This window comes from Strix uralensis, chromosome 6 (genome assembly GCF_047716275.1).
Source record: "Strix uralensis isolate ZFMK-TIS-50842 chromosome 6, bStrUra1, whole genome shotgun sequence".
In the NCBI taxonomy this organism is placed as follows: Eukaryota; Metazoa; Chordata; class Aves; order Strigiformes; family Strigidae; genus Strix; species Strix uralensis.
In genome coordinates, this window is record NC_133977.1 from 3,166,995 (window position 1) to 3,190,560 (window position 23,566).

The 23,566-nt window shown below is 40.7% G+C and overlaps 1 protein-coding gene across 4 annotated transcripts in view; it reads right to left on the bottom strand.

The window, feature by feature from the left end:
• Positions 1 to 23,566, bottom strand: part of DRC11 (dynein regulatory complex subunit 11) — a 111,779-nt gene that overhangs the window by 46,055 nt on the left and 42,158 nt on the right. For all 4 annotated transcript variants that reach the window (XM_074872518.1, XM_074872517.1, XM_074872515.1 and 1 more), the window contains 2 exons: positions 12,343 to 12,427; positions 4,078 to 4,206 (listed from right to left, as the gene is read on the bottom strand). In XM_074872518.1, coding sequence (XP_074728619.1) covers positions 4,078 to 4,206; positions 12,343 to 12,427 — 214 coding nt within the window. The remainder of the gene's footprint in view (positions 1 to 4,077; positions 4,207 to 12,342; positions 12,428 to 23,566) is intronic.

A 23,566-nucleotide genomic window follows, 5' to 3' on the forward strand; every position in this document is an offset into this window, starting at 1 on the left:
TGTATATGCCTCTAATTAGGTGCCATTGCATAGCTGCTATCAGCAGATACAGTTGCAGCCAGGTCATGTGAATTATTAAATATCTGGTTTTAATTAAAGTGTTATTATAGTAATTAAAGTTTGGGTCCAGAAGGACATGCAAACCCTAAATACATTTATCACTTCTACCCTATGCTCTGTAGATGTATTTGAAAGAGATTCAGGAGTTTCTTGAGTAAACATTAAGAACCGTTGGGGTAAAATATAAGCAAGAGTTTGAGGATTTGATACTCAGAGCTCATTCTCAGTTACTTTAATATATTTGCAGTTTTTGCAGGGTGTGGCATTTTGAGATTCATCCTTGGGTCTTTTGCAGAGGCAGAATCCATTCTTTTAACATTTTTTCCATGGTATTTTATAGGAAATGATTAAAACATGATGTTAGTAATTATGAGTATTTCCTCTTAGAACTATTTAAAAAGAAAAAAAATCCCTTTCAAAACAGCCTAAAAATGGGTTATTCATTATTAGTCTGTTAATAGCATAGGACACATTAATGTTTCTTTTGTTACAAATAAGCCAATAAATCATTTTAATTACTAGCTTCAGTGATTTTATACACTGATGTAAATAATATTGTTGTGTCATTTCCATTGATTTTAATCAAAACCACTGTGTGTCTAAAGGACAGTTGCAGAACGCTGTTCTGTATTCCCTCTTGCCTCTATTAACAGCGTAACAGTCAATGTAATACGAAGAACTTCTCTTCCTTTGAAGTCAGTTGATGTATTTTTCTATGTTCAGTTGATTGATTCCACGCTTGTTCTGTGTTAAGTGCACTAAGGCACTTTGAACCAACAATATACGTTTCAATCTAAGCAGAGATATGGAAATAACAGTTTGAATATATTTCTGAAGCTTTCCAAAGCCTAGCCCACACTAGGTGATTCTCATTCAAAAGCAGGGAAAATTTTGAATTGACTCAAATGTGCGCTTTCGCTATGATTTTGCTAATGGGTTTCACTAAGCACAAAACGAGTCTCACTGTTAAAACATTTCTGGATGAAATCTAGGGATGCACACGCAGACTTGCTCATGTTTGGTGAGACAGACAGGTTGCAACATGTCACTGGGCGAAGCAGTACAGACCGGTCTAACGTGTTCTGCTATTGAAAAGAGGGATCACACGGTGCTGAAGTTGGGTTTTTTTTAGGTGCCCAATGGGAAATCAAATCAGCACCTTATAGAGAAAAGAAAACTAAGTTACTTTGATACCAAATACGCCTTTTTAAAGATTGCTATCAGGCTTTTCAGAAACATTTAAACTTCCTTCTGGGATCAAACTCTTGTTTTCTTTAAGAACTGAAGTTAGGAGCAGGGCTTTTTTCTGCCTGCATCACTATGACTTATAGCCTATACTTATTTTAATAAGAGTCCTGCTGTTAGAACTTTTCCAAATACTTCTCAACTGGTCTTAGATACTATTTTTTTCCCCTGTCAGTATTATAACCTTGGAGAGAATGTTCCCTTTGTTCTTTCTCAATGAACCATAGAGAACCTGATATAATGGCTCAGAATTTTACTTGACAGGACTTGTGATGGCTGAAGAGATGAGAACGACGTGAAGTTATAAAGCCCCAGAGCTCTATATTGTTATTTCACCCCATTTCAAAACAACCTTGCAGAGACTGTGAGGGGATTGAGATTCATTTTTGGTATTGTTGGTTCTTACGTAGTAAAATGTGCACAAACAACAAGGGATCAGATTTATACTGTGAAAGTCAGGTTTTTAAGCAGATGAGTGAGTCGCCATCCAGTTTCAGAACCTTGGGTTGGATTTGGCATTTTTAGTGTGCCTGAACATCAGTGTCTGACTTAGACTGAAGTGTCGGTAATAGCCTTTTCCATCGCTGGTGTTCTGGGGATCACAGGGCTTTGTTCTGGTCCAGCTGAGTAGGGAAGGAGCGAGGACAAGGGCAAAGCTACAGAAAACCATTAGAGGACACCCTCCTGAATGCTTCCAAAAGGAACTGGGCTGTCTGAGATGCTACAGGATTCTATAACTGTGAACGACAATGGTCTTTAGAGTCTCTAATTTCAAAAGCTTTTCTAAGCTTTTTGCCTTCATACATGTACTTTTATCTGATCTTTCCCATCGAGTTCTGCGGTGCATGTGCTGATTTCAGGGGTTACACCATGAAGTGGTCCCACAGAGCTCAACTTGGCACTGGTACAAGTCACCAGAAGTCTTATGGACAACAAACAACTTGGTATCAGTATTATCAGGCTTAGGTCTGCAGATACTACCCGTCTTTTCTTTCTTGTTGCTCCCCCAGGTTGGCTCTGTTCTGCCACTAAGATACAATGAAGTGGTACCAGTAATCACCTTCCACTGCTTGGAGTATGATGCCTTCACTAACGCTGTGATAGTGTCACCCTGATGACAGATGACTGTCTGAAGACATGTGTGACCAGAACTTAAAAAAATCTCCTGTTTGCACAGGAGCAGCCACTACCCGTCCTAGTTGGCAATGCAAGATCAAGCTTAAAGAGTTTGGGAAACAGAATCACAGAATCATCTAGGTTGGAAAGGACCTTGAAGATCATCTAGTCCAACCGTTAACCTAGCATTGGCAGTTTCCAACTACACCAGATCCCTCAGTGCTATGTCGACCCTACTCTTGAACACCTCCAGAGATGGGGACTCCACCACCTCCCTGGGCAGCCCATTCCAATGCCTAACAACCCATTCTGTAAAGAAATACTTCACATTTATGTATGCTGCTCCTTCAGCCTGCTGTGCATTTTCATTTACAAAGGGGAAAAAACACAACCCCAAAACCCCAAACGCTGTTTTGTATGACCCAAATTTTCAAGAGCAAAGATGTTATTTAAGTTACAAGTTACTACTTAGATATCTACCTCCCAATTAGATAGACTGATGCTTCCTAAGTTCATGTAGTTTAGGTTCCTGTTATGAGAGCTTTGGCCAGATTAATGGATCTTGTCCAAGACAAGCATCTTTTTTTGTTACATGGCTGTTCCAGGGTTAGGACTTAAAATTAATTTGTGTAAAAGCTGGAATGAGGAGTAAGCTTTGCACCAGAACACTCACCCTTCTCCTCCACATACTCAGTGAGAGATTAATGACCCTTATTAAAAATATATATATATTATTTCAACTTTGTTTATACTACAAAGTAAATGAGAAACAAAAGTTGCTGCTTCAGCAAAAGCCTACAATTTTTGTCGCATAGCTTGCTTTTGAAGATGCCCTCTGGTCATTGCACTGTTACACAGGTGTTATCCTCAATGAAGTTGCTCCTGAAATCATTTGGAAACATACCTTCTGTGAAACCAGATCTTAGCATATCAAAGATTTCAGGGAGTATATCATACATTAAGCAGTGTCGGCTGTGACTTGAAGCAAGAAAATAGTACACACCCTAAGAATGTGGATTGAAAATGCACGACCACCATTTACAGGCTTACAAAATATTGGCTTGTAGTACAGAAGATGCAGCTGACAAATACAGAACTGTACTTATAAATTAGTTTGAAATCCACACAAGCTCTGGGGTGGGTATCTGAGTGAGACTAAGGTTCTTGTTTCCTAGTTCTTGTGTGAAGGGGTGGTAGTCACTAACTTCTCAGTGCCCCACATTAGAAGTGGTAATACTTGGTTAGATAGCTGGGCATCCTTTTGTTATCTCCACAAAAAAAAAGCAACAGTGCTTTGAAGAGTGCTCACACACTGTCTTGGCAACAATGTCAAAGCCATAAAGTGTATTTTTCCCCTTCATCTGTGTCTCTGGCAGTCTGCACCTACGTAAGCTCTTCCCACTGAGCTGAGTCATGACCATGAAAACGGTCATGCCTAAGATATGAGAGGTAAAATTCAGTTCCCCAGAATCAAGGTAATTGGAAGGCTGAGAGGGAATGGCCTCAGGCAGTTCCTGTGTCTTCTGAACCCAAGCCTGAAGCCTTGGTGACCACTCTAATGTCAACTAATAGCCTCTGCCCACATGTGGCGGAATAGGCTGGACTCTGGTTCTGGTTTCACAAACTGCTAACTGTTTTCACTGCAGGAAGCCTTACTTTAGTTCCAGATTTCTGTGGGGTTTTTCCTTTGTTTTTTTCCTTTTCTTCTTTTTCTTTTTCTTTTTTCCCCTTTTGGGCTTTTTTCTGTGAAGCCATCTCCTTTTTGGCAGCCAGTTCCAAAGCAACCTGAAAGAGACAGGAAGGAATGTGAAGAGCTGGTCAAATGTTTTCATGTGCGAGGTGTGTTAGATATGTGCTGTAAGAGTTATGAACCACTGTGTATTTTTCCTCCCTTGCTTTCAGCTTTCCAATATTGGGGAAACACAATGTCCAATACGCTGCTTGGTAGCCCTCTGTGAACTCCAGAGCAGCTGACCATTACAGACAAGTCCTTTTAATTTATGCCGAGGGCACTCCCACCTGCAAACTTGAGCATAGGTGCTGACTATCCCAGTATATCTTTGGGAAAGAGGTGATTTCTAAATCCCAAACTGCGAGGGCTGTTATGGAGGAAGACCAATTCCTGAAACCACCCAGAAGCACAATATCCTAATGACATACAACTTAAAGTTCCCTCTGGACTTGGACTCAGATTATGAATTTGTCTTAGCGTTTCTAAGGCAGATGGATTTTATAGAGATGGATTTTGAGAGATTGCCCTGAGGCGTGTCTAATTTCAATATGTGGCTAAAGACTGAAATCGTTCTAGTGAGTGAGAGAGATTCAATAGAGATATTGTGACAAACTCTGACAGATATACACGGATAGCCCAGCATCTTTATCCCTGCAAGCTAGTAGCAGCTGATAACTGGGTATAGCTACATCAATTTCCATAACTTTAGTTCCTGGCCATTTATACTTTATTACCTGAAAAAGGCAGAGGGTGAAATTTGCTTTTACTAACGTCCTCTTGTTCCCAGGCATCTTTTGATGTGCTCTCTTGTCCCTGAGAGGAATTCTAAGATCATTTACTTATTGAGCGTAAATCAGAAAATCTGTGGCCATTGAAGTTTATTAATGGACCATTAATATTGGCAGTACCATGAAAGAGTAGAAAATAAAACATTTCCAATTGTAGGACATGTTTCCTGTAACAGTAAAAATATTTGTTTTCTAAAGAATGCCTTTTAATGCATTGACGATTGGGCAGTGGAAGGGGACAATGACAAGGGCTACGCTTTGCAGCCAGTGAAATTTCATTAGTGGATTTCCCCAAGCATTTCAGTATCTTACATTTAATTAAATATGGTAATTTAAACCCCAAGCACCGTTCAGTCATGTCTTGCGGTGATAAGCAGTGAAGCATTTCATTCCCTGGGATAGATTAACAGATTGACTAGAGTTCAAAATAGGTTTTTAGTGTCCCAGCAGACCTGTTGTATCCAAAACCAACAGAGCTACTCAAAGTGTATCCTTTACTGTAGTGCTAGTACCCTGTCAGAAATCCAACCTTGTCACCTCTACCTCCACCCTCTGCTCTGACTGCCTACCAAAGGGCAACCGTAACAGTTTCCAGCATATCAGGGGTGGGTTTATCCGGCAGGACACCTGTAAGCACACATGATTGACAAAAGGTTTTAATTTTAAGCAGTGTTTTTGAGTTCCACCGGTGATATTTTAAGTATATCCAGACTGATTGGAATTATTTGCTTTCATGTTTTTATCCAGATGACTGATACTGAAAGGGGTTATACAGAGTTTCTGTTCTCATGAACCTGCTACAACGGGCCTGAATTGTTGAACTGTCCGTATCCTTCTGTCTTGCCTTCATTTGTTTTGTAAGGTGGCAAGAGAAAAAGTTTGTGTTTACTATTTTCAGAACTGCAGTATGAGCTATGGCACTAAGTCTTTAACTGCTTGTAAGGGGAACAGAAAAACGGTGCTTGCAGTTAGCACTGAATGAAATGTACAGTAACAAGGGAAGCCACATCTAGAAACATGCACAATGCCTGCGGGCAGGGGTTGAATGCATCCAAATAACACCTGTACAGTCTCTCTCCTGGATGCCTCGGCAACATACATGTAGTCTGAGACGCCAACTTTTGGTGAAATGCTCCAAAGCCATGCAGTTGGCAACACCGTCAGCGTGTGGAGCTTGACTTTTCTGAAGTGGCTCTCTGCTTCCCAAAAGAGAATGACAGAGCAAACATAATTTTTCCTTTACCATGTCAGATACACCTTCTCCTCTATACTCTTTTGGTGCAGGCTCTCTAGCTCTGCTTTCACCTCTGCTCTAAGCAGCTCCATAATTGCAGAGGACTGGGAGCTGGGGTGAAGCTAGCTGTGTATTAAGCCTTGAATGGCTAGTACTCTTCTGTACAGAACAACTTCCTCTCCAGCTACAAGAAGATGCCTGAGGAATGTGACAAAAGAGGATTAAAGAAAGGGAAGGGCAAGCAAAGGTTAGTGTGAGATACTAAGCAATTCACCCACATTATAATATAGGTTTTTTTTCCCCTGACGAAAACTTCATAGTGGAAAGAAAAGCCAACATCTTCCTAAATTATTTTAGACTACCCTTTTCTTTGCTAGTTTTTTTTTTTTTTTTTAATTATGCTTAAAGCACTTAGAAAACTCTTAATATTGAGGAAGACATCTTTTTTTCCCTACTCTTGATGCAGGAATCCTGTTGTGCTAGTGATGACTCTTCTCCAGTAGCATTTTCTTTCATGGCTGGAAAGACATTTTCCTCTAAACTGATATCCCACAAAAGTCAAATTGACTTTTCTATTCATGCATCAGTTCAAGTGTGTTTCCAAACTCCTGCAGTGCAGATCCCCTTTTTTGGGAAAGAGAGGCACTGAAACAGAGTGTGGCCTATGAATGGAAATGCCTGATGTCAGTTTATATGAGCCAAGTATATGAAAATCTTCAGCTACCAGTGGGACTCACTTATGTTCTCTGTCCTCAGCCACAGGAAGCTTGGTGTTGGTGTCACAAACTGTTCATAAACAAGAAACTGTTCGTAAAGAGCATGTCTCAAACAACTCCAGTGGGATGCCCTGTGGGGCAGAAGCGGAGTGAGCTCTGCAGAGGTGGGGTGGTAGGCCGTTTCTCTCCCCCTCCCTCCTGTTGTTGCCCAGAGACAGAACTTGCCTCACTGTGCAGGTACAAGCCAGGGAAAATGAGAACCTTCTGGAACAACCTACTGCACATGTGTAAGAAAGACTATATAAAGACAATACCCCACGTGTGTCTTTGTCAACCCACCACCTACAGACCAAGCTGGCTACTCTGCGACAACATGGGATCCAAGGGATGTGATTTCCCCTTTTCCTATCCCCTCCTCCTCTTTCTCTTTCCTCTCTCGTGTATATATATATATATTCATGTGTATAAGTTTTGTAGGAGTTGAATTGTGATCAGTTGATCATTGATGGGTTATTAGGAAAGCAGTGTCATCACCAAAGTGCCTTTATTCGTTCCCCAGATGGTTTTCAGTTGATTGTTGACAAATTGTCTCCATTCACTCACTAAAGTGGTCAGTTAATAAAGTCACCAGCACAATAGTTCCTCTGAGTCATTGTGGTGACACGGCCTGCCCTGCGGCTCTGCCGAGCAGAGACCGGCTCTTCCACCTGCATGAGGAATTCAAAAGATTCACCCGCCTTGTAACCCACCGCATGGGACGAGACAGTTGGCTCTGGCAAGCTGATACTCGAGGTAAATGTTTCTTCCTCAAGAACAAGCCCTTCCCTCATTCCTTGAAACAAGACCTTACTTGAACTTGTTGTCTTTATTAGTGGTGTGGGCATAAATGAAATGCAGGGATAGAGTGAATTCGGGAATTCTGGATCTCCAGTTGCAGTGGGTGAGAGACGGGCTCAGAGCCTTGTAATTCTGGCTCTAACACCATTTTGAACAGAAACACTTTATACGCACATAGCCTAATGTTCCTGGAGAGAAAATGTGCTCTCTTTGAGTATTAACTCTACAAGAAGCAGCTATTTTGAAATCTAAGACCAAAAAAAGTTTCTTCAAGAAAACAGGATGATTTGAGATGGGGAAAGATGCTGTCCCCCTGTCCCAGCCTGCCAAACATCGGGCTCCCTGTTTGCATCACTTGTACAGAACATGAAATATGCTGTAAACGTGCTTCCCCCTATCCTGCCCCCCTAGCTTGAAGACACTTAATTACAACTCCTTCTATAGGCTGATTATTTCTGTAAGGTGATATTGATTTTTGTCAGTTAGAGATGTTATTTTTCATCACGGTGGGTCTGGGACTCTGTCCCATCTAGCTAGCTGAGGGCCAGTGTTTTGGATTCATTCCCTCTCACAGGCATTTGTGAATCTGTGTAGCTTTAATAATAGCGTTCTCCTGGCAAGGCATTTTTGGGTATGCACCTGTAAGCAAAGCTTAAGCTCTTAAAAACAACCCCAGTGATCTGTTTCTTGCAGGAACGAATCCAAAATTTTGGGTGGGATTTCACAGCTCTCTGTTTTAATAGCCATGCTTTTTTGTCCGTGATCGATATATGCTCTAGTCTTTTGCCACCTGGCAGATGCTGCCCAAATGTAGTTTAATTCAGTCTTGAGTTTGTTTTCTGGCAAACACTTCAAAATTTTAGTCTCCATTGAATGTGTTTATGAAAAACCTGTTAGTAGATATTTTTTTTTTTTAGGGAAGGTGGGTGGTAGAGGTGAAAAAGGGTCGTTGATATTGCCTGGCTTTAGGCATACAACCTAGGCTACTGACTTCAGCCAACGGCGATCACAATCAGAGGTAGCGGAGAGCCGCTGGCCTATGAGTCTACCTGTTGAATGGCTTCCTTGCACTGAATGCATCTGCCCACTGTGTAGCCTAGCAGTCTGAGTACCATTTCTGTCCTCCTGCATGATTAACTTGAAATAATCAGGATATTTTAAGGCTTTGAGGTGCCCAGCCCCAGCTGATGGCACTGTGCATTTAGCACTTGTGAAAATCCAGCCTGATAATTTCTAAAAGGAGAATCCAGAATAGTGAGGAACAGAGGAAATAAAGGGGAGCATAACTGCAGGCATCTACTTCCACGACTGAAAAGTACGCATGGTATATTTGCTGTCAGATTAAAAGCATATTTGCAAACTGTTGGATACAAAAAAGTACAACTCCAGAGCCTCTTGAGTTCTTCTCTGACATTTAAAGCTACTTGTGATACATTCATTTGTTAAAAGTGAGTAAGATATTATATTTGTGTGTGTGAATATTGCAGTACTTGATTGCATAATAGCATTTTACTGTCCCTACCTGGAAAATAGTCACTGTTACTAATAAATTTTAGCTAACTATTTGGGATCTCTTGCACTGCCATTTACAATCAAACTGATTACTGGGATTCATGGGGATCTTTAGCTGTTGGTAATAACGAATACTAATTAGCAGCATAGTATTGCACAGAGTGCCAAGTGAGGATCAGGAACATGTGTTTGCACAGCAGCTAACACATACTTTTTCTCACTCCTCTAGATGCTGCTGGATCAGATACCGTGATTACAGTAATGCAGAAACAACTTTGTTCTCCATGCAGCAATTGAATGTACTACCAAAATCTCTGTAAGTAAAAGCATTTTTTTTTCTCCTGATAGTTATTGAATACTGGAAATGAGGCGGAGTTGGGAGAGGGGGAATGTGCCTGCTAAATGGCAACTCTCTTGGCTTATTTTCATGGTGAGTGAAATGGAGACTTAAAGAACTACAGGAAGCGATCATAATTTTGTTGGCAGCAGTATAAGGGCAAAGCTAAAAATTGTCACATGTGATGATTATCTTCGGAGCAAAACGTAAAAAACCATTAGGGATAGACATCTGGAAGAGATGCAGGGAAATCACACTGATGTCTCAGAATCTTAAATTTCTCTTGCAGAGTATGTAAAGTAAAGAAAAGCTTCTTTTCAGTCAAGAGACAGTAGATATTTTTCTGACTAACCTATCAAGTACTTTGCATTGGGATCTCTTTGGCATACCTTTTGAAAGGTATTTGTAAAATGTCATGAAAGCAGTTTGTGCAGAAGGCCAGCTACATTACAAAGTCAAGTAAGGTCAGAGTTGTCAAAGGATAAAGAAATATAGAATGTATAATAATGCAGCAATGGTTCGTGAAGTGATTAATTTGTATTTTATTTTCCCCAAAGTGTCTTTACCTAAGTCTTATAAAATGCTCACTTTTTAAATACAGTTCAGTCTTGATTTTTCATGGAGTTTAACTTGGGAGTAACCAACCCATTCACAGAAGGTAATATATACAAGAGGTGAAATCCTGTCTCCCCTGAAGTCAAGGACAAAACCACCATTAACTTCAATGGGGCCAGGATTTCATTTACTATGTTGCCCAGTAGACCAGTGTGGAACAAAACCAGTTGCCTTAGGGATTTTTAATATGCAGGCTGACTCAGATGAACAAAAAATATTTTACTTCTCTGACATTCAGGTAGAATCACGAGCATACTGAACTTTCTTTTGCCAACTGTATCCTGATTATCTGTGAAGGTTGTGTGAAATACATTCTGCTCTTGGTTGTGCTGGCCAAAAAGGAAGGAAAATGGGCCTGAAAATCTTTGAAAATCAGGTAATTGATAGTGAAAATTGCTGCAAATATAGTTCCTTTTTTCTTTTTCTTCCAGGTATTTTTCTTTTATCAGGAAAAAACAGTCAATAAAGAAATCTCTCTAGACTTTTGGCTCCTTTTTTTTTTTTTTTTTTATGCAAAAAGAAAGCAGATGCCCAGGAAACACAGCAAAATAGCTGAAGGAGAGAATTCAAAGCTGGGAGTAGGACAGGAAGAATATATTTTTCCAGAATCTACTACCATATCCAGTTTTGCTCAGTATAATTTCTTGTAACAGTTTCTTTGAGTTGTGTTTATCCTTGTTGGTAGCATGTCTAATTAGCGTCATGTTCCCTAAAGCCTTCTCCAGTAATAAGCCATACTTACTGGGTGGCTCCCCTGCTGCTCAGAGCAGCCAACAAAGCCTTCTTGACTCTGGCATGTGTTTCTACTTTAGAAGCTGAAAACTTAACCGACGGGTCTCCTTCACTCTGTCTGGGACTGAACAACAGAGTGGCTTAGATACAGAGGCCAGCAGGGTTGACCTTAGCATACTCTGAACTTGGCTAAAACCAGGGGCGTGCCTTGAGCTCAGTTTTAGTGAGGCACGAGAGCTGTTTGTAGTAGTTTTATTGCCTTTTGTAAGCAAAGTAACTAATGGTTAGAGTACTGTGCTTTATGCTGGGCTAGTCTGTATTTATATCCACTCAAACCACACAGACTGCTAGTATGCCCTAGGCTTTTCCCTATGATTCCAGGAAGGACTGAATCCAAAATACTTTATTACCATACCTGTGTTAGATCATCAGCTGCAGGCAGCTGATGAACACAAAGGTCTCAATAGGGGAGCTTTAAGGACCGCAGAGGTCAGGTTTTGGCAGTTTAGTTTTCCTAGCCCACTAGTAGCCACCATGCCCAGTTCACTCAGGGGCTAAATCCTGCTCCTGTGTGCAGGGCTTCCTGTTTATAATTTCCTTCAACAGATTCATTATCCTGCTAAGATCATTGTGGTGGGTGGAAATGGCCCCAAGTGCCAGTCATTGCCTTCACTGCTTCAACTGGTCTTAATCACTTTCTCTGTGTGACACCCAGATGACTGGAGGAAGAGATTATCAGCCACTTCTCTTAGCCAGAGAAGTCAGAAGAGGGATTTGACCAGGAAAAACAACTGAGTTCACTACAAGAATACATAAGATAAACTAAAATACTTCCTTCACTTGAATATTCAAGTTCACTTAATGATCCTTGGCAATAAATCAAGGCGTAGGCCTGCCTGCGTAAGAAACTCTTCTCTGCTTAAACAAAACTAATTATCACTAGATTCTGTTGGTACTGAATGCAAACACACTGGAACCTATTTCAGCCTCTGGGGTAGATTTGGAGGCCTGTTTTAAAATAAGACTCTTTAAACTCTTTAATATATATTTCTACTGGTAGCTAGCATCAGTCTAACTACATGGATTTTGCAGCAGGAGAGCAACTCTCTGTAGCAGAGTCCTTTCCTCTTAGCTCCCTCAGACATTTATCCGTCCGTAACTTGCGTGCCTGAGTACCTTCCACCATGACTAAGTAGCTGCACATCCTGATAGGGAACAAATTTTGGTACGTGACTTCCATGGTTTACCCTGGAAGAACACAATTCTTTCACTTGCAGCAAAAAGCTTTTTAACTATAAGGTTCCTGGAGAACTAGAGGCCATTTTTATGAAAAATTGCTACTTTAAATAAACAGATGTGTTTTGTGGTAATTCCTTTCTTAATCCCATTAAACTTTGTTGTTAGAGGAGTGACAATACCTGCTCTGGAGTCTTCTGAGAAAGCATAGCCATTGAACCTCCAGCCTCTTTAGTGGGATAGTCAGGAAACTTGCCTATGATATGCCTGTGTGAGAAACAAAAGTGGAAAATGAACTAAAATACACAGTTTTTGATCGGGTTGACAAAGATGTTAGATGGCAGGGAAGCACACCCTCCCTCGCTTCCTGTTCAAAAACAGAGAGATGGATTGCTTCTCATGACAGTAGCTTTTTGTCCAGTAAATTCATTAAAATCATTATCAACACATGTCTCTTGCCCCATGGCTCATCAAACACTGAAAGTTCTTAGGGAATTTAAGACTGCTGAGAGGCTTCGCTTAAAGTGTTTATGTTTATAGCTCTGCTCTCTGTTTTCAACATCCAGCTTTTAAAAAAAAATTGATTTTATTTAAATCAGGTTTTGATCTACAAATTCCAGATGGTATTTCTGTGCGAGGATGTCCACCCTCAAAAATTTTCAACGAACTTGCACAATTAGGTGGTGATGGAAGCTGGTGAGGTGGCAATAAGTGACTTTGTGATAAGGTTTCATGGATGACACAGATAACACAGAGTGCTTCCAGACATTTCAGAAAGAGCCTAAAAGATATAAATAATAACCACAGTCCAAAGACCATTTATATTGTCAAGACTCTTCAGCTTCTTTCACTTTTGTAGCTTTTTGGGTTATATCAGTATATATCTGTTTGGTAATATCAGGAAGGTTTTCTGATTTTCTGTTCCAAAGAAAATTCTGACACTTCAGAAAAATCCTTGCGCTACTTTCAAATAGAATGGTAATGTTTCCTCTAAATGAAATGAAATTTCCCTTGAGAAGAAAATAGCTCCGAAAGGTCAATGTGATTCATAAAAATTGCTTTCATTTTTTTAAAACAACTGGTACCTTAAGGGACTTTCCTAGTCTACTGTTAAGCAGCAGAATCAATTTTAAACTGAGATCCTTGGAACAGAGCATCTGTTATGTTTCTATAGTACCATGTGTATCATTTGGATTCCTAGCTAGTATTAATGTAACACCAATTACAAAAGAATAAACAAGCATTCATCTGTGATTGTAAGCTCTCACTTGCATGTTCAACAATTACTGGTTCTATATGCAAACAGATGCAAAACTTTGCTCACTGCATTCCCAGAAACCAGTCTGCACGAACAAAGGGGTGTCATTGTTAGTGCATTTTTTAAAAAATCTAGTAAGAATGGGATTTTGGCCTCAAGAGCCTGCATCATCTGGTTTATTTAATGTTAGATCATGTTTCATTTTTTACAAAGAGCCAGAAAATAGCTCAATTTTATGTTAAATGCAGTTTTGTTTTAAATGCTGCTACAAGTCTGGCTTACAGCAACAAATTTCTCAAAATCTGATATTAAGGCTGTTGCTACTTTACTAATGCCAGCTGGAAGGAAGGAAAGGCAATATGCACTGCGGGTGAAGAATCAGTTTGGACTCCACTGCCCACTGAATGTGGTATCAGTGCCAGCTTTCAGTATTTATTAGTGTTACATTTGGTATTTGTATTAGCTTTTTAACTTTTAAATTATTTACAGCTCTTGGGAGATGGAAATATTTACCCTTTGGCTATGAATGATGAGCATATATCTGAATGCTGTAGAAATTCTATCAAATTCTGCAATTTGGAAGTGGGTTCCAGTTTGTTTATAATCTGTATTTTCTGTGTGATTTTTCTGCTTACAGCTGGTGCAGCTGTTTGGGATGACGTGGCTCATACTGTCTTTTTGTAGCAGCTACAGCAAGCGCTTCTGTTGAAAAATAACTTGAGGTGAAGAGCAGGTAACGTCAGTCTCTTCACACAAGTGGAAGAAGTGCCAGCTGTTTACTAACCAGTCAGCTGTCTGGGGTCTGGGTCTTCGGTTGAGGGCAATGAAGAATGTAAGTTCCCATGGTCATCAGTGACCTTGAGAGCAGATAGCTACCACACGTTTCAGTCATGCTAATTCTTCAGGGACATCTGTTTTTTCTTTCTGGATTTCATCCTTTCCTGTGTACTGTTGTTTAGCATATCAATTGCTGTCCAATGGTCAGGGAACCATATTCTTAAGTTTCATTTCCTTATCTGACCTCTTGTGGGTTTTTCTCTTTCTCTTCTAGGTTTAAATTACTACAGCTTCAGTCTGGTAATGCCTGGAAAGCATGCACATGCATGACCCTTACAGACAAATTCCCCTCTTTATGAAACCCTCTGAGTTCAGAGGTTAAACCAGGGATTCATTTGGCCTGTAAATCTGCACAGAAAAATGCAGTCATTGATCTTCCTGGTCAAAAGTCCACTTTAAATGTAATGAATCTCAATTTTCTTTTTCCATTCACTTTTTGGCAGCATTCTACTCGGAACCATCACAGTGGGTTGTCTCATGCATTTGTCATAAGATGTTAATTTGGATTCAACTGGATATAAACTATTTTGTATAAGCCTGTTTTGGTAATGACAAAACACCAGACTAAAATGAGCAGCCAGCATGCACTCCACGAACAGCCAAGGATGTTCTTACATCTTTGTTCCACCCATCATCTATGGCTCAAGAGGTTTCCCCAGGCATGTCCCACACTGAACAGCTCTTGAATCAGGAGGATCTCCCAAATATGTAGAATGATTTTGAGCTTGCTTTACAATAATAATTGTTCAGAATTGTTTAAACTGCACTCCCCTTTTGAAACTTCCTAGAAATAATGAAGTATTCATGATTAGAGCCAGTTCTAAGGCAATAATACTGAAAGAAAATTAATCCAGATGATGCAAGAACTTGCTCCAAACTTAAGCCCAGCATGCTGTTTTGTTTTGCTGGAAGTGTAGAGAAGAGCTTTATGGTGGAAGTCCTTCTAGGTTCCATCTATGTGGCACTAATGGCACAACCACCTTGTAAACCAAGATAAAGTAAACAGAAGTGGAGCTGCAGAGGTTCCCATAGTCAGCAACTAGCCTGAAAACTGAACTGGGGAGTAGAAGAGCATTATACCTGCACCTGCGTTGCTCATTGACTCCAAAAGTTGAGTTACAACGACAGTGGTGGTAAAGCTTTAGCCCACTGGAGATCGCTTGAGTGTGAATTTCAGACTGGTGTTTGTTATTTAGATTGCTCTCTTGGTTGAGTGAAAAAACTACTTGGTCTGCATTTCCTCTAATCTGCCCAGCATTTATTTTTGATATACATAGGACCTTGACACTTTCTTTGCACGTCAGTCACTATATCTAGCTGATGGATTACCCACAAATTTCACACACCCTGATGCTTTCTCTTCATGTCACTGAAAAGGGAGCACTATGCAAAAACTAAACTGGTGGTCAGGGAAGTCTGAAAGTCTTGTTGCATGTTAATGGGGAGAGGGGAATGTAAAAAGCTTAAGCTCTTGATAAGAAGAGTATTGGAGTGTGTAATATATTTGAGACATGGTACATGTCAGAAACACCTGGTTCTGAGGCAACTCAAAACTCAATGAATCTGTTACTTATTATTGCCTCATCATTTGCAGGGGGAAAAATATATCCAATTGTGCTTTTCCAGTATCTCGTAAAAATGTGCAAATGCCAGAACTGGAAGAAGCAACTCTTATTTTCAATGTGATTGCTTCAGTGGGAGTGCTGACAATGTGTTAAGGACTGCCAGCAAAAGCAGAAGCAAATTCTATTGGATTTCATATGGAGGATGCAGTTCTAGTAAAACTGTTTCCCTAAATGAACAAATGAAATTTGTAAGTGTGGCTGCTCGGTAGGACTGGACTCGGTGGCTGCATAGTAGCAAATAAGGTGAGACAGAAGGGTAGGGCTAGGAGGAAACCTCCACCTCGGGAGACAAACTTCAGCCCTTATAGACTAAGGACTTATAGACTAAGGGGAAGCCCTTATAGACTAAGGACCCCAAAGCCTGTCGCTTCCCAGTCTGCAGGCAAGGAGCTAAGGATGGTTCTTGTGGGTGACCTGCTCCCCGTTGTGTATTCACAGGCCACTGAACAGAAACTTGTGTTTGGGAGCTTTGCTTGCACTGCTGCAAATCAAACCGATGAGTGCCAGAGTTCATGGTAGGCAAAATATCTTTCTTTGGGTCAGAGCCACTGCTTGAACAGAACTACTAAATGTTTGTGTTGTGAAGGACATTGCTAAAGAAGGGACCTTTAGAAACTGGTATGTGAGAAATCCATTACTTTTCTGGGAAGCGGTGAAATCCTGTCAACGAGAGCATAGCATGGGTCTGGTAAACAGCTTTACAGAAAAGCCATCTAATTAGAATGAATGGGGGCCCTAAATCTGAATCAAACCAGCTCAACCGGAAGAGTAAGGGGATGAACAAAGATGGAGGAGTGAAAAGAACTGATCTTCCACTCCCAGCTAAGAAAGAAAAGGATCCGATGAGATTTTTGTGCTGTTTCTCAAGTTACATTCTGTTCTCTGGTTCACTGTTAACTGCTCTCCCCCTTTCCAAACCTACTCCTCTTATAATAACTTAGATCTGTCAAGTGTAATTGAAAAAGAATGATCTTTTATGGTCTGCAATGCAAACCCTTTTGTCTCCAATCATGTAGCATAGAGTTCTGGCTCTTCTGGGTTCAATTTTTGTCTTAGTGCACATCCCACATACATGTCCAAGTTTTAACTAGGTTCGAATGGTTCTTTAACATCTCCAAATCACCACCAGACTTGGTATGAGTCTGTGTGATTGGCAGGCTCTGCTGAAGTCTCTGCTCGGCCCCAAATGCTGCGGCACCTCAATTCTGACCTATCAAATAAATTCCTTGTCTGGGACATGACCCTACACTGTGCTCATCTCATCTGCAGCTTCCTCCCCTCCTCATTTCAGGAGCATCACCGTATTTTCTCATGTCTTTTCTCTCTTTCCACATTGCTCAGGGATGGTTATAGTTAAGGCTAAATATGGTTGTTGATTTATGAGAACACACCATTGATTTAAACGTTTTGTCTGGTAATAGACTCAACAAGTTACTACCTACTCTCTTCTCTGGCATGATTTTACATGTGTTATTCTTTCTCTTTGGCCATGGCTTCTCTAGCTAATTGCATAAAAGGCCTTGTCAGGAAAAATAAAAAATTGTTCTTTGGAGGAAAAGAGCATTTAACTCTTTTCAGCGTAAGAAAGGATGTGGGCTGTGTGCAGAAGAAAAGGCATGAATGATGGCTGTACGCTCTAGGCGGAGGGACAGGAGAATGCTCTGTGCAGAAAAGGAACAAAACAAAGGGTGGGGGAACCCTTTAAAGAAATAAACCCCTCATTGTTTTGTAGTCCTTGCCTATTTCTGTAATCCCACCTGATATGAGTTATCTCAGACTACTTAAATAGCAGTGTTAGTTTATTTTAAGTGTCTTTTCTGTGGCATTTTCTTTCCTTTTGTGTGTGTGCTTTCTTTAGCTCTTTGAAAATCACTTCCAGAAATAATAACCTATGCAAATACAGAATTACTTATAAAGCAAGATTAATTTCCACAGGCTTTTTGTCATCTTTAATGGGTTTGGACACAGACATATTGCAATTTATGTTTTATCGAAGGTCCTGATCCTCCAAGCATTTGCTCGTTATGCATGGAAGTAATTCAGCGGAGTGACTTGCAGGGAGAAGTGTTTGGAGGATTGGAGACTTTATTGTTTTGGATAAACATGAGGCTTTAAAAATTTAAGATCAAGTGTTGTGAGGCCAACAATGTGCAAGAAGAAACATTCCCATGGAGGAATGAATGTGAAAGGTTTGTGGGGAAAGGTGATATCCTTTATTACAGTAACTATCATAATTAGAAACGATAGATGGTCTTTTGGGTACCCAATGCCTGCCTTAGATCTAAAATGGTAGAAGAGAGCTTCAAAGCCAAGTAATAGTTGGGAACAGTCGTTGGAGGGGACAGACCTACATGTGGAATGTGGTAATTCTCTCTGATAGCTTTATTACATGTAGTATTATTGGCCAGGAAAGGTAGAACTTTGGCTGACCCAGTAGAGTTGTTAAGCTTCTTGAGTTCTTACAGTGAAATAGTCTGTTCTGCTTTGTCATAAAGCTATTTTACTTTTTCAAGGACCCTCCTGGTCTTTTAAGGATAGTGATAGGTAATTCGTGTACTGGAAAAAAGGGAATCTCTGTTCCCCTTCAGAGGGACTTGGGCATGAGCTTTCTCTGCTAGGACTCCTGGTTCTCCTGCTTCCTCCTGTAAACCATAAGGGAAAAGGAGGGACAAGGATTTTTTTGACCTATTGGTACCTTCAACATTCTGACAAACTATTCCTAGTTTAAGATGGCAATAGGTTCTTCTCCTTGAATTGCATCAGAGACATGGGAAGGCAGCACTGCAAATTACTGCTAAGTTTTGGAAAGAAAATAAAAGGCATTATGGGCATGAATAATGCCAAGGAGAAACAAAAAGATTTATTTTACAGTTCTAATATTAGCTTAAATTAAAAAAATAATTGGAAAAATCAGAAGAAAGATTTGGCAATATCAGCACTCACATAATGTTCTGGTGCTCTGATTTTGGATGTTCCTACCCTCAAAAAATGTTGCCAAAATTTTCTCAGAGCTCAAATCTGAATTCACTCAGGGCTGGGAGAAATCACATCCTGACCTATGTAACTGAACTCCTTTGCAAGAGCTAGTAACATCCAACCCATACTGAAAGCTTAGAAACACCTAGAGAAGATGAGTATTAAACTTACCCACCATGGCACAGAAATGGAAATAAAGGGAACTGGAAAGCAGATTCCTATAATCTGCCTTTTGACTTGACTCCTGCAATGGAGAACAGTCTTGAGCAGAGCTGCTGGCAAGCCTGGTGTAAGGCTCTCCGCAGTAACAGTGAAAGCATCTCCTTCCTGGTGGACCCAAGGACAGCTGGTTATTCCATCCCTGCCCTTGGAAGGAATGGTTTCTGAGCTAAGAGCAGGACATGTCCTGGTGTCACATGGCAACCTCTAGTCTGCAGTATTTCTGCCATTGGCCTTGTCAGGCCTACCAGTAACTGCCTTGTTAATGAAGAATTCATCAAATTGACTGTACGTACCTGTGTTGGGGTAAAATCTTGCTTATCAGAAACAGGCCTGAGAACCAGAAATTCTGCCTTTTTGCTTCTCTGAGAGCTACAGAACAGATAGTGAGAGCCAACACTGCACCTATGTTTTGTTTTCTAGATCTACACTTCTTAGTGCCTGTTCTCCTCTTTTGGACTTGTTCATCATCCTGTGTTGACCAACGCCATGAAGCAGGCTATCTCCCTCCAGGGGCTGTCTCAAAAGGGGAAGGGCTGCTTCCCCTCCTTCACAGGCAGCCTGCCCCCAGGCTTATTTCCAGTGTCAGCTTCCTGTTGACTGTCTACAGCCTTTCGAGGAATGTGATCCTGTCAAGCCAGCTGTAAGGAGAGAGTGTTGAGCAATCCTTCCTGCGGAGGAAGAACTCCCCTCAGGGCCCAGCACCATGTCTGGGGGACTTGGATGATGGAGTAATGAGTACTCTGGAGTGCACAACTCACATTAAACTCTCATCTGTTTTGATTTTCTTGTATCTTTTCATTCTCTTTAGAGCAAGGTCAAAAATACAGAAGCTGGCTCAAAGAAACGCCAGGTCAAATTCCGCTAGCATTTACTGAATTCCTTACCTTTGGTCAGCTTAACCTGCCTTTACAGAATGTCGGATCCTGACTCAAATTGGCAATATTTCCTGTGTTTAGTATTAAACTTAAGAGACTGAAACAATTATGGCCAGTTTTAAGCAAGATTACTTTAACTCAGTCTAGAAGCTTTGCGAGAATAGCTTTCCTGCAGAGTCAGCCAGAGGGAATCAACAGTACTTTATTAACACAATATGAATTCTGTAAAGAGGAAAATAAAGCATGCGATTTTTGTAGGAAGGCCAGCCAAAAGAAATAACTTGCCCTCCAACATCACAAGTTTCTTTGGGATTTGAAATGAAATGGAGTATAGAGAGCATTTTGTCTTACAGAATTTAAGACATTTGAGCAATCACTTTTGCTTCTTATAAGTCAAGGTGTTAGCAAAAAAAATCCATCTCAATGGAAGGGAAAGATGGCTGTAAACTGGGCATGGCTGCTTTCAATTGTTTTGTTATGGCCCATCGCTTTAACCTGAAGATAATGCTTTGGGGAGGGTTGAGAAACGGTGCCCTGGACAGGTCACCCACCTGGAAAAGTGCCACTGGCACCCAAGCTCTGTGTCAGCTCTCTCGAGGCATTGCCCTCCTCCTTGTTCTGAAATGGTTTTGCATATGCTGTATTTCTTCTGCCACCACCTGACTGTGAAAGGTACTTGAAGTATTTCAAGGGTATTAGTGGTATTAGCTGATCAAACTCTTTGAAACGACTGCGCTCTCCCTGAACCTATTGCTCATATGTTGCATGGATAGTTGTGCGCATGGATAATAAATTCAACACACTTGGGGCATGTCAAACTCCCTGAACGTGCTATGCAGCATGTGCACCCTTTATATCTGTCCAGAAAATCAGGGACTAATAGCCTGAAAATGAACAGAGAAGCCTTGTGCTTTGATCTATCCTATTTATATACCGGAATAAATACAGCATGGCATGTAAGAATAATACGTAGCCTTCTGTGCTGGTGGTTAAAACAACCCTGCCTACTTGATGCAAGTGCAGCTAAATGCTGTGATTTTTATCTGGTTTGTAACTGCTTGCATCATTTCACAGTGTGATGAAGATGGGTAAATGTGAGGTGATATTGAAGGTGGCATCAGACACATTTCAGTAGCTAGATCTCTTAAGTCTGCCTTACATCTATGATATCAATGCAGAAATAGTCCAGTCTAGCATAATTCTAACTTGCCTTGTTTTTTGCCTCCTTGGATTAAAATGATCTGTATGTGCATACCGTCCTCTTCAACCACTATATCATGGCTGTCCCATTCACGGATCACTGTGCCTCTGACCTGCTGCCTGCCCATGATTTGACTTTAAGCGTTTGTAAAGGACAATGTGTAATCAGCATCTGTCAGGCATCACATTACTGCTTGGGAGAGTGGCTTGCTACTTCATTTAGGACCCATATCGTAGTGCTGTGCTAATGGCACTACTTGTAGCTAAGACTGCACTTCCTTCAAAAGCACTTGTGATGCTAAAGAAAAACTTCAGTGGGGAATAAGAAGCTGAAAATGGCACATAGTGTGTTCCTAAGTTTTAAAGACAGCAACCAAATCTGCTGCTCTCTATTTCACTGCTGCTAACATTCTTGTCCACTTCAAGAGAACCGTTTCTCTGTGGTTTGCATGAGTGTCTAAATGAACTATTTAATGATAAATCTGAGGCAATTTCATGCATATGAAACCAGTCACAGTGCTTGATTTTTCAATGTTCATCCCAATTGGCTTGTGCAGCCTTATTTGAATAAATCATAATCAGGTGTATACAGAGTATAAAACCAGGAAAAAACTGAGATTAATATTGAAGAATGTTGCAGAGAATCCATATATAAAGTTAGAGATGTTTACATAGCTCAGTAGCAAGAGAAATAATTTAGAATCTCTGCTTTGGCAATTTAAAAAAGTGTGAGAAAAGACAAGGAGAAACATTCCAGATGAGCTCAATTAGAAACCAGTGTCAGGCTGGTATTAAGAGCATTCATTTATCAGCAGTGTTAACTGAAAAACCCAGTCATCTCTGCAGTCCAGGAAACACATTGTAATACCTTGAGATGCCAAGTTCATTAACCTTCACCTTTTAGTTTTGTGAAAGACAAATGGGAGTACTGAGTTCTGTACCTGTTTGGTGCATCTCTGGTGTATCATCTCTAGTCTCCTTAAACTGGCTGAAAAAGTGGACCATCTTAGACACTAATAAAGAATCAAATACCTTTTGTAGGACTGTGGTATTGCTTCTCTAAATGACTCGGTTCTTCTGCATGTGCTACAGTGGGATGCACTCAAATTTAATCAGTTTGTAAGCACAAAATTGAGCTTTTTAAAATTATTGTTTGTTTACATGGTGGCTTAACAATGTGCTTTTTAAGCATCTCTCTGGTAGATGGGGCCAGTGCTACAGAGAGTTGTGGGCAACGTGGCAGAAGAGGTGGACACCTGGCTGAAGACCCACGGACAAGCATGGGGTTGTCCTCTGGGAATCTGGAGGTGGGCCTGCAGCCCACTCTTGGTAGAAGCAAGGTGCCCCAACATCAGTCATTTCCTTCTACTACAGTGGTGTAATAGGTAAGGTGGTGTGGGAATTGCAGTTTGAAGGTTGAGACTTGAAGGGCGGGTTTACTCGCTAAATCTTAGGGCTCTCTTGTATTCTTTCAGTACTGGAGATTTGAATGTATTGCTTCACAGGCCTGTATAGAGGATCAGTTGTCTGGAATGGCCTTATTATAGGATAGCAGAGCTCCCCCAGGCAAAGAATGTAAAGATTAGGTTTGGACAGGAATGAAATACAGGCACATACGTGGGAGAGGCTACAATCAGCTGCTCCCACCTTCTCTCCCACTAGTTCCCAGGCCTCCCGCAATTGCAAACCTTGCAATACATAAAGAATAAAACCATGCATTATACATGATTTCCCAGAAGAGGATGAAGGTGAAATGTATTTTGGGCATAGCATTACCCCCTCTGTAGCAGCTATGAGAGCCGAGCCAATGATGGGAAGCACATGTATGCAATATGAAAGATGGCAGAGCTCCGGCTCTGGAATTTGCTCCCTTGGAGCAATTGTATTTTGACTTGGAATACTTTGAGGACTCCTGCAGCTACACAGACTGCAGCCTTTAACTTACAGCCATGCTTTAAACCAGTATCTTCAAAATTGGTTGCTGGATTAGATGCTTTCCAGAAAAATCTGCAGGAAAGAGCCAGTCTCCCTGTGTGATGAGGAGCACAAAACAAGAGAGTAAACTTCCTTTCCAAGTCACCAAAGGATTACAGAGTCAGTAAGACACTCTAAGAAGAGAGAGGAGAGTATTTGAACAGATTTTAGTTAAGGGTAATGCAGTTTCCTAGTATTACATAAATAGCTCACTAAATACTGAAACAGTTCTTCTCTGGTTCTATGCTCTTTGCTCAAGCCAAACAATATTGTATTTGGTACGGTATCTTACTGAATAGTATTATGCTGATATAGTTATTTTGTACAAGTAGAGCATAAGGAGAACTAGCAACCCCCTTATATGCACTGTTAAATGTCTCTTATTCAGCCTAGGATGGCAACTCTTAACACTGCTCTTGCACAAGTCTTAAGGATGCCC